The 12,295-nt window shown below is 44.4% G+C and overlaps 1 protein-coding gene across 1 annotated transcript in view; it reads right to left on the reverse strand.

Annotated features, from left to right (window-relative positions):
- Positions 1-2,394: 2,394 nt before the first annotated feature.
- Positions 2,395-12,295, reverse strand: part of LOC148026325 (factor of DNA methylation 3-like) — a 157,635-nt gene continuing 147,734 nt past the window's right edge. The window contains exon 6 of the mRNA XM_087690742.1: positions 2,395-2,928. Coding sequence (XP_087546868.1) covers positions 2,680-2,928 — 249 coding nt within the window. The 3' untranslated portion in view covers positions 2,395-2,679. The remainder of the gene's footprint in view (positions 2,929-12,295) is intronic.

A 12,295-nucleotide genomic window follows, 5' to 3' on the forward strand; every position in this document is an offset into this window, starting at 1 on the left:
TGCTCAACCATGTTTTGTAATATGCACATCGTCATGTGACCACCACCCTCACATCAACACCACCCCAGATCCCTGAGCCTTATGCCCCATCCAAGATTTGAGAGGGGGTGTAAGAGATTCATTCATTTCTTGGACTGACATTGTTAGACTACTATTATATAGTTAGTTCTCTCAGGCACAATTATGCATTTCTTAGTTTGGGCATTTTCCAACCGTTGCCAAGTGTTTGCACCTTATTCCAGGCAGCTCAAAGATGCATGGCAAGTGGCAATGCCACATGGCACATCAGTCGTTGCTGATCGCAGGTTTTCTTCATTGTTTATTGTACTATTGGCCAGTTTTGGCCTAATCGGCCAGATCAGTAGTTGGTTGGCCAAATTTAGCAAGCTGACCTGATCAGTTTTTGGCCTATTTTCTTGCTATTTATGGGCAAGCCAACTTCACTTGTCTGTTTTGAGGTGGAGAGAGGTATCGGCTCATGGAGATACTTTGACAGCCCATTTGTACATTTTCCTTTTTCATTTCAGCATTCATCTACTGCAAATTTTTGTGTTCTATTGTCTCTTTTCTCTCTCCCCCTATTCTCTTGTGTTCATTTCTTTCTTGTCCCATGCTTCCCTATTTGCTGTACTCTGCCATGGTCATGGGTTTCTCAAAATTGGGAAAGCTTTGTTTACCAATGCTATAGCAGATGTTCAACTAAATTAAATTTCCTCCAGACCGTTTCACATAAGAGGTTAGTGAGACAGGGCTGACTTATAGCCATGCTCTTGTTTGCCGACCCACTACTTCGGAAATTAGACCTGATTGTTGTAGCTCAATTTTTGCACATGATAACTCAAAATTTGGTGAAGGCTGATAAACAGTCAGTCCAGGAGCTTCTTGAAGTCTATGAAAGGTTTTCAGAGCTTTCAAGTTTAGTGGTGAGTCCTCCTAAAACAGAACTTGTCTTCTTGGGTTAAGCATGTTGATTGGATCATGGAGCTTGGATTCAAAATTATTAAACATGTGCAAGTTTTTAGATCTCTTGGCTGCCCACCTGGTGAAGGGATATCCATGAAACAGCGGGCTGACTGGATGGAACAAAGAGTCAACAAGAGCAAGGTCAGCGAGTTATGGAGGGGCACCCACTTTGTTTTTGGGGCAAGATTTTGGTGATTAAAACACATCAACTGCCACTTTTGTTGCTATGGCTTTAAACTTTTAGTAATGCCACTTAGTTTAAGATTGAGTCTCTCTTTGCTGGTTTGCTTTGGGGCAAACTGCCAGGTCAGTGAGGCTAGAGGGTCATCTCATAGGCATTAGAAAGTGGCCTTGGTGTCCATAGAGCGAGGCCAGGTCAGTGAGGCTAGAGGGCCATCTCATAGGCATTAGAAAGTGGCCTTGGTGTCCATAGGCTCGCTCTAAAGGCATTTGCATTACTCGTTAGCCTATTTAGAAGGATGGCAGGAACTCAGTCATGGGTCTCACTGTTTGACCATTGGCTTCAGAATGCTGGTATCAAAGGCCTGGGCATGGCCAACTCTTGGGTTCATCCTCTACTTTCAGGCCAAAAGATAAAAATCCCCCACTCACACGTAGCATAAAAAATTGCAGACTTGGCAATCAGTGCTGGAGGTGGCTAAGTGGGAAAAGGGAAGGATAGAACAGGCAACTCTTCATTAAAGCGAGTTATATAGTTCCTTAAAGAAGCCTCCAGATAGGCTGATTCGGCAAGAGCCTAGGCTAGCTAGATGCTTGACAGAAAGGAATTTGTAAATTGGAGGCCACAAGAAGAGAACTTGGCTAAAGATATTCCAGAAGACATAGAAGGCCACCCATTCAAGGAAACTGAATTTTATGCTCTGGAGAGTGGCCGTTAACAAGCTGCCCACAAGAGAGGCTAAGCAAGCTAATGCCCGTCTCCCTTTTGCCTATTCTGCAAACAAGAGAAAGAGTCTGTAAGACACCACTTTTGGGAATGTAAGGAAGTTACACACATAGGGAGACAGCTTGCAAGCCTGGGTGTGCAGAGCTGGATAGTCCAGAGCAATAGATTGCAAGCTAGTCCTCTTTGGAGACAAAGGCTCATGTGATGAGCAAACTTGAAAGCTTTGAATATTCTGAGGGCTGTGCCCATGCAGGAGATATGTAGACTTAGGAGATACGGAGACTTAGGAATGATAAGCTCTTTGGTAGGGTTAAAATCCCTTGTCTCCAGGGATAGGTGGATAAGGCTGTGATGTGAAGTTTTGTCAGCACTCCAAGGTTTTAGAACAGTGTAGAAGGTCTTCAAAGTGTTTTGCTAAGGGCTTTCTAAGGCATTGTTAATACTTCTTTCTGTTCATAATATTAAATACTCAGCACATTATAAAAGGGTAAGGTACAGAAATGTGTGGTGTCATTCAAATATCAAGTTACTCTGTGCTGTGCAAGAAAAGATAAGAAAGGAAGGTTTTGAGAGTGGTAAGTGCCAAATACAAGGTTTGGTAAGTGATTAACAAACACTTCCAAAGTGATCAAGGAAAAATCACAAATTATGAATGTTTCAGATTAGGATAGTGATCCATAGAACACTTTGTACTGATCCACACATAATCGACACTAACTTATAGCATAAGTTGATCTTTTCATTTCAGAGAAGTGTTGCATTTGCATCATGATAGTATGTTGACCTGCTATTCAACAAACTTTACAAGTTCATGGAAACTGATAAGACACATCTATTCTGTGTTTCTTCTTGGCTTTTGTGCTGCCTAGATGGTAAATGATTTCTGCCAGAGTTGCTTGCCTTCCCAATTCATAGTTCCACACAATAGGAACAGGATACCTGCCACTGGCATTATATACTTGAAGCTCATTCAATGCTCTTATGACAGTCATGTAGACATCCTCACCAAAATCCTGCCTTAACTGCATTAGCTTTGCATCTTCTTTGTTGATGACTTCCTGCAGCATTTCAGATTTTCCTAATTAGATATGATCAAAAGAAATGGAAGAATATGGAAATGAACAGTATCACATGGTACGAAATCATGCAATGATAATTCCTGTACTCAGGAAGGTACCCCCTTTAAGAATAGCTGGCCTGGGTTGGAACCCCTCTTTAGGTGTTCTGATTGTCATGTGCATACTTGCCACAAATCTGTGCCTCTGGGTTGTTTAGAATGCTTTCTTCTCATTTATTACAAGTAGAGTTGCAGAAGGAATATACGTCAGCATGTAAGATAAATATTTACTGATTACCACAATCTTGGGGATACATCACCGGCAGACAGTGGTTCACAGAAAAAACATAAGAAGACTATTATACAAATGAAGTCTTACAGTCAGTTTGAATCTAAAGCTCATAAGTTGCAAATGGACTCCCAACACAAGTAGTTCCTCTTCTATTCGATTCTGTGCTTTCTTTATGAGCAAAAAATATTTTTTGAAGCCCTGCTGAAAAGTCTACTTGTTGACCTCTGTTATCTTAACAGAGCTAAGTCTACTATAGAGTGACAACACTTAAATGGCCTGACATTTCTATTAATATTAGCTTATACGGATTTTTTTTGCAGTGTATCCTTAAAGGGGTTAATTGAAATGAAAACTGGGTGAGCAAAACTTGCAGCCAAACTTTTGGATCTGCTAATATGTTGTATCCTGAGTCTTTCAATGCATCCTTTCTCCAACTACTTTCTCTCATAAAGCCTAGTAAAAGAACAACAGGAGAAAGGTTTGGACTACCATTAGTGAGACCTTGCCTCAAGTGAACCATTGAATATATGGGGAAGCTGTTAACATGGTTGAGGTCCTGCAGCCAAGGGAGACAGGTGTACTAACACCATTAGAAGGCGGTAAGGGAAGCATGGGAGGAGTCCATCTTCTAGATTCAACCACAGAATCCTTGGTTTATGACAGAGTTGGACAAATCTACGGGTCTAATTTATACTCCTCTAAGACAGATATGGCAGCAAGGTCAAGAATTTTCTACATAAATGACTGGGCTTGTGACACACGAGGCCTAGCTAGCAATATCAATGCCACACCTCATGTTGGGAATAAAAGGTCACCGTGCCTTTTATAGTGTTCAGGTGTGCATGCACCCTTACACATGTACTATATATATATATTATCAAAAACCTAAAGTGGTACTTTTGAGATTGTACCCACATCGAGTCTTGTGCTCTCTCTCTTTTTTTTTTCCGTAAAAGGTAATTGTATTAATTACGAAAAAAGTACAAGTTTACATGATTACAAGATAGACGGTGGCTCTACGCCATCGCGTGCAAGAACTCTCTCTCTCGCTACAAGAAGTAAACAACTCAAGAGTTACAAAAAGTCATGGCAAAGACGCAGCGGAAATTGCCATATGCCAAGGAAGTAAGTCCTCCCGAGGGAGCAAGTCAGAGAGCCGAATAAGATCTATCTGCTAGAGCACGAGACCTTTAAGCCTGGCCATGTGTCCCTGAACATTAGAGGCGGAATCAAAAATAAAAGCATTCCGAATGGTCCAGTTATGCCAACAGCCCCAATATCTAAGAAAGTGAAACAAGATCTTCATATGTGGCTGTGTCGGGGTGGGGTATTTCGGCTGCCCAAAAACCCAATCAAACGGGCGTAGCGAGAACCCGACCACCGCGCGCCAAACTGCCAACAAGAAGGACCATATTTTCGTAGCCAGAGGGCAAGAAATAAATCGATGACGAGCCGATTCCACACTGGTGGTGCAAAAGAAACAATTGCCATTGGAGATGCGATGCTTGGAAAGGGCTAAAGCCAGCGAAAGACCACCAATCATTACCCTCCAAAGAAAGACCTTATATTTAAAAGGGGTCTTGTTCAACCAGGCTTCCATCACCGTTACCCTTCACCAGAACCGAGATTTACGCAATCCCCATAGAGTATTAGCTTTAGTGACCAGCCATTGATGATCTTTAATCAGAAGATGATACACTTGGTTAGCTGAAGCGTTTTCCAAATTCAGCCGGCCTGCAAGGTCCCAGTCCTGCCAGGGACGATCCGAAGCAAGGGAAGGAAAGGGTTGTTTGTTCTGTAGCATCATCAAAAGCTATCCCCATAAATCCCTGTATCCACAAGGGATCTTGAAAAGTCTCCTAGCTGTACGAAACACTATCAACACATTGCGACTGGCAAGGGTGGCATCTACTGAAGTCAAGCCCAAACGTGCCATGCGGTTAAATTTTGGTCTAAGCTCATGTTTCCCTTCCCAAGAAAGTAACCACGAGACTGCCAAAAATTCCAATTGGAAGGAGTTAGTGACTAAACGGTCCTCCGCTGGATGCCACTGAGCCTTTTGGAGGACCAGTCTCCAGGAACATACCAAATGGGCAAGCAGAGATGATGAAGGACTAGAGAACGGAGCGTCTGCATTAAGAACATGCCACCAAGAACCCCGAATTTGGGTATTACCATGCAGCAGCCCGTGATCCTCAAGAAAATAACGGGCTATAACAACCCATGGGTGATGATCCAAGCACATGGCGCGAAAAAGAAACCGACGGAGTGCCAGCATATGAGTTTTGGCATCTAAGATAGCTCCACCACCCATACATTTCGGGGTACATGCATGCGACCAAGAAATCCATGAAATGCCTGCATGCAAGGAATCCTTCTTCCATAACATGAAACGAATATACTGCGTAAGAGCATTCAATGCAGTAATAGTCCAAGGTAGCAATGGCAAGAAATATGTGAGCATTGGCAACATAATTGTCTGAGCCACTTTGAGGCGAACATGGAAGGGCCAAGCCTGTGACTTCCAATACAGAAATTTCGCTGCAAGTTTCTATGAAATCCACTCCAGGAGCTGCTTTGGCGGAACATCAACGCCCAAAGGGCACCCAAGATGCTTGACAATGAAGCCACGAGGAACAACCATTCCCTGCCAGTCCAATGACTGTAAATCCGACTCCGTGCAGCTGAGAATAGCTGATTTCAAAGCATTGATGCGAAGACCAGAGGCTTGACCAAAGAGAGCCCAAACATCTAATGCTTTACGAAGATTATCCTTGTCTGCATGCAGAATCATAAAGCTGTCATCAGCCAAGGATTGACCAATGAAGCGCTGTCCAGAAGGAAGAGCCAATCCAACCAACTGCGAAGAAGCTGCCAGATGAGATAACATTGAAAGAACTGGATGAGTCGCAAGGGCAAAAAAGAGAGGACTCAAAGGGCAACCCTGTCTCACAGAGTGGGCAAGGACAAAAGGCTGGGTAACACCTCCATTCAGCATGACTCGCAAAGAAGCCGCAACACTAATGGTGTAGATCAGATGAGACATCCGAGGACCAAAGCCCATAGTAGACATAAGTTGTGTAACGAAAGACCAGTCCAGATAATCAAAAGCCTTTTCCAAGTCCAATTGAATCAGCACCACCTCCTGATTAGAATGCTTTGCATAATCAATAGCCAGTTGCGCATTTAATACATTATGCAGAATGTTGCGGCCCTTAATGAAACCATATTGGAGAGGATGCACCAGGGCAGAAAGATGCTTATGGAGCCGATTCGCCATTAGTTTGGAAAAGATTTTATACATAGAACCCATCAAAGAAATTGGGCGGCAATGTTTCAACATAGACGGCGAAGGAACTTTTGGAAGCAGTTTAATAAGTCCTTTCCATGAGGAAGGCATGAACCCCGTTTCCCACACCTGCTGAAACATAGCTGTCAATGGTTTCACCAATTGGGTAGCAAAGACCTCAAAGAGCTCGTTGGTAAGACCATCCCAGCCAGGACTTTTATCCTTGGGCAAGTGTAACAAAACATCTATAACCTCCGCCTCACAAATGTCTGCCTCCAACGTGGCTTGCATGTCTTGGGGAACTTGATTGCGGACCAGATCATAGAAAACTGAGCGGGCATGGGTAATATGGTTTGAAGGTGGAGAAGTGGAACCAAGAAGGTCGAGGAAATAATTCCTACACATATTCACAATAGTCTGCGGATCAAGGACCATTTGACCTTCTGCATCCTGGAGTCTGGTCATATTCTCACGAGTAGGAGAGGCATGGAGAGCTCGAAAGAACTTATGCGTTTGACAAGCACTGTCTTGCAAATTCTCCGTCAGATTTTGCAATTTGGCTTGCTGATAAGATTTCAACTGAAACTCTCTAATAAGAGCAGCCAAACGCATCTCTAGTGACAGCAGAAAAACATCATCTGGAGTGTCCACCTGCAGAGAACGAACCAAAGACAGTAAGTCCTCCGCTGCCTGTCCACGCCGCCGACAAAGAGAGGCATGATGGATCCCATACTGCCGGGCAACCCGCTGCACATTAGAGAGCAATCGTTGAAACGAAGCATTGCCCTCAGAAGAGAAGTCCAATAAGAATCTGCCAATCAATTGCTGCATATAGCCCTGAAAGATTGAATGCTTTAGATAAGACGAGTTGAAACGCAAAGGGAGTCTATCCAGAAATTGCTTAAAAGGTGCAATGGGTTGTGCAAGCATCTCAAGCTGTAGAGGGAAATGGTCCGACAAGGCATATTGCTGCAGCACTTTCATTTCGAGCATCCCAGGAAGAAAATCATCTGTCTGCATGATGTACATGTGGTCCAACCGCGACCATGTAGTCGCGTACTGCGCAGAGTGGAAAGTAAACCCTGTAGAAGAAGGGTGTAGCCAAGACCAAAGGTCTTGTTTAAGAACGTCACGAGCCAACACATTCCACACATGACCTTCCGGAGCGTCCATTACCGAATGCTCCAATGTGGACTGCGAAGAATCCACACATATTAAAATCCCCCATCAAGAAACCCCTTCTGCCGAGTGACAAGGAGGCCCGCAAAGTATTCCAAAGACCCTGGTGAGATAAAGGATCATTTGGAGCATAGAGGCCAAGTAGCCATAAGATCTCTCCTTCAAATACAATTTCAATCACCACAAAACGGCCATGCACATCATTTTTAATAAGAACCGACTGATATTTTTCATGCACAATCATAAGCACCCCAGAATAATGCATGGCATGTGTCCCTGCATAAAACAAATGAAAGCCATGGCAATCCACAACTTTTCCTGCTTTGCCGTGACTCTTGTGCTCAACAGCACAAAGGACATCCCACTGATTCTAATGCAATACAGTCCACATGGCATGTTGCTTATGGCGAGAACAAATGCCCCGCACATTCCACGTGGCTATCTTCATGTGTGTTCAAAAGGAAAATCAGGTACAAGGCACAGCTTGCCGCGATTTAACCTTTTCTGCTAGAATGTCAAGGACTCCCTCATCCAAAAAATCAGCTAACACAACAAAAGAGTTCTGACGTCCAGATTTGGAGGTGGACGGTATATCTGCTGTCTTGGGGATGGAACGAGGATAACGACGATCCCACGGGGTAATCACATTGCCTCTAGTATCAAAAGCCAATTTAGCAGGTGGACCCTTTGGACCCATATACTTTCCTGGTAGGCTGATGACGAGGAGCAGAGGAAGCCATAGCAGGAGGATTGTGCTCTGAAGACAACATTTCTTTCCTGCGCATATAAGTGCGCATGGAATCTTGTGGGGTAGTAGGCACAGTATCCGCCATGCCAACATCAAACCTTTTATCTTTTTTTGTACGTACATCACCCCATTCATTGCCACGGGAATCCAAACCCGAAACCTGTTGTTTACCTTTGTCCAGAACTCTAGGAGGCTGGGTTGCATCCTGCAACGGAGCAGCAAGCGCCATATCATCCATGGGCAATACAACATGCTCAGTATCTGAAGTCAGTGGCTTCTCTGGGCATTCAGCCATAAAATGCCCCAATTTCCTACACGAAAAGCCATGCCCTGCAAAGTTACCCCAGTTCAACCAAAAGTGCAAAGGATGCATACCTGAGCAGTTAAGACGTAACCACGCAGACCTTTTCCTAGCAGTGTCCCATAACATACATAAACGGTTATGATTCATGGCCCTGAGGCTCGAGGGGACCACAACAGTGCCCACCATGGCCATGACATCCTTTAGTAGGGGCCAATAGACAGCCGGGTAATTTTCCACTTCAACCCACACCGGGCATTCACGTTGAAGCAGGCGCTGAAAATCTGCCATTGGGCGCCATGGCACAACATGGACCAAACGGCGATCAAAGAACAATGGCAGTTTGAACAGGAGATCAGCACGAGCAGATTTCAACAGCACCTCATAAAAGCCTCTGGGCCCAACAAAAATCTCTTCAACACACTCTCCTTGTAGCAGACTGTGCAGCCACTGACGGATACGGGAAAGCACTAGGATCCTGCCAGTGAAGAAGAGTATAACAGCACGTTCATAAAACATTGAAAATGAGCGCAATACATTTTTTGGGTCCACAGTGGCTTCGAGAACATCTTCAGTTCCAGAGTCAGAAAACGCTTCCTGAATATGTTGCACATAATCGCCAAGCAGAGTGTTGGCAAACTCCAAGAGATGCTCTCAGTCAACATCGTGAGAGTCCACAGAATCCAAGGCAACCTGCGCATAAGAACGATCCTGATGATCCATTGTCTCATCCGACGTATGCTTGGTGCGTTTGCCCACAGACTGGAAGTCAGGACCAAGGGGCATCTCCTCTGTGCAAGGAACCATATCTTCAGGTTCCTCTGTATCGGAATCCAGACCAAGAGCTACCACCGTTTGGTGTATAAAAGCCATATCCAGACCAGCCATGCTGTACCACTATGTGTACCAGTCAACAGTCGAACCAGGAGCTCACGGGGAGCAGAAACCGCGCCGGCCTTGCTCTCTCTCTCCCTCTCTCTCTTTGCTCTCTCTCTCTCTCTCTCTCTCTCTCTCTCTCTCTCTTTGTATAGATCAGTGGGCACGCTGTCCGGGACGCTGCCTCTCTGACGACGGTCAGGTTTACGGTTTACAAGAGCTGGGCGCCTCTGCAGGAAAGGACAAGCACACGCAGGCGGAGCCTCGAACAGCAGCACAGGCGAAGGAGACGAGGCGGCTACAGACGTGGCAACGCGACAGGCAATAGACAGGGCGGGACAGAAGGTGGGACAAAATAGGCGACGCTCAGGGCCGAGACGTAAGAGACGCGGGGCCACGTGACTGAAGGGCGATGGCAGGGACCCCCGCACCCAGGACAGATGAGCGACGAGCGACGCTTACGCCGTCTGCACACTTGTGGGAGCAGCCGACGGATGACGAAGCAGGGCAAGTAGCAGGTCGCGACCACGATCTGCCATGTTCTCTCTCTCTCTCTCTCTCTCTCTCTCTGTGCGTGTGTGTGTGCGAACCACAACATCGCGTCTCGATCCTCGTGCACTCCGCTGATAAACTAATGTGGTTTTTTACTGCAATCGTGGTGCACATGGTTTGTCCACTTGGGGAATAACTATGCATGTCAAATTGCACGTATTGGCAATGTGAAATTGAAATTTCAGCATGGCTTCATGTTTGTTTTGCATAATGTGAGGCATGTACCTTAGCTCAAGAAGAGATTGATAAGCACAGGGCAACTAGACGATGAAGGCTATTAGATAACCTTTGGGGATAGCAAATGGAAAATTTGTAAGGGCTCTTGCATTGTTGCCAAGGGCTCCAAAGTAACACTTTGTATCCTTTGTATGTATCTAGCGTGCGAGACCATGTAGTCACCATAACCTAGCAGCCAAGTGTGTGTTTGTGGCATAGCCAGTTGGGATACATGAGTCAAACTAGAATGAAAGTGCTTTCTTGTTTGGGTTATTTGCCGTATTTGAGGTATGTTGATTTTGAACAATGTGATCATTGTATTTATGGTACGCATGCTCAAATGTCACCTAAAAAATCTCTCTCTAAAGTCTTCACCCTTTAGTACATTCAAATGTATGTCAGATGCCAAGGTTATCTCTAGAGGGAAAGAAGTATTTTATTACTTTTGTTGATGATGCTACATGCAAAGTATGGGTTTATCCAATCCATCGTAAAGATGAGGCCTTGTATAAATTTAAAAAATTCCTGAGACTTGTTGAAAATCAGACCAGCAAGACATTAAAGTGTCTTTGCTCTGCCAATGGTGGGGAATATATGTCCAAAGCCTTTCAGGACTTTTGTGACAACAAAGGAATTAAGAGGGAGCTAACCACCCCTCACAATCCACCCCAAAATGGTGTTGTAGAGTGTATGAATAGGACCATTCAAGACAGGGTCTGTACAATGCTGTCACATGCTGCTTTAGCTCATGGATTTTGGGTAGAGGCTATTATGACAGTTGTACACTTGATTAATTGGTCACCAAACAGGTCTTTTTGGGGGGGGGAGGAGAGTTTCTCAAAAAGTGTGATTGGGCAAGCCACCTTCATATACTCACTTGAGAGTGTTTGGCTGCAAGGCACTTGTGTACATTCGCAAGAAAGAATGCAGCAAACTTGAGCCAAAGTCCAACAAATATATTTTCCTAGGATATGGTGATGAGGGTGAAATGGGGTATAGGCTATGGGATCCTCAATAAAGGAAAATTGTACGCAACAATGACGTTATCATTTGAGAAGATCGCATGCACAAACAACTTGAAAATATTGAGGAAGCCAGAAAGGTTGTATTCTGGGAAGATGTACTGATAGGACAGTAAAGAATGCCCACTGGGTAGTAGCAAATACCTACTGTTAATGGCCCTAAAAATGTAGGGAATGATGCTGAAAATGATCAGCAAGATATTGCCCATGATGTACCACAATTTCAGCAAGAACAAATGCCTTTGGAACAACCAAAACTGGCTATACAACATGCCGAACCTGCAGAATTAATGCAGATTTGCAGGCTGAACGGCCAACAAATCTTGATCATTGGGTCGGTAGGTCGACCAGAATGCAAAGACAGCCGGATAGGTTTGTTCCTGGTGTCAATCACGTGGCTGATTATGTCATGTTGACAGATTTTGGTGAGCTGTTATGCTTAGAAGAAGCAATTGATAGAAAAGACATCAAGAAATGACATAAGGCTATGCTGTCAAAGATGGAATCTCTTATGAAAAATGGCACTTTTAGAAACTAAATCATCATCTTCCACTGGCGACCCGATGGAAGCAAGTGCATCTGCAATCTTCTTCACCTTCATGTAGTAGTCATTGATGCTCATATTTTCTCTTTGCACATTATGCAACTCTTGCTTGAGCTACATTTTCCTGGCTTGCGTATTTGTGCTATACATTTTTGACAAAGTATCCCATGCCTCCTTTGGCGTACTTGCATCCTGAATATGCACAATCATAGAGTCTGAAATGCTGATAGACAGCCAGTACATAACTTTCCTGGCTCTCTCATACCATGCTTTAAATGCCTGCATTTGCTGTTGATTGGGAACATCAGGAAGAACCGGTTTGGGTTTGGTGTATTTTCCTAAAGGGCAG

The sequence above is a fragment of the Lygodium microphyllum genome, chromosome 13 (genome assembly GCF_053477565.2).
Source record: "Lygodium microphyllum isolate KBCC chromosome 13, Lygodium_microphyllum_v1.1.10, whole genome shotgun sequence".
Classification (NCBI taxonomy): domain Eukaryota; kingdom Viridiplantae; phylum Streptophyta; class Polypodiopsida; order Schizaeales; family Lygodiaceae; genus Lygodium; species Lygodium microphyllum.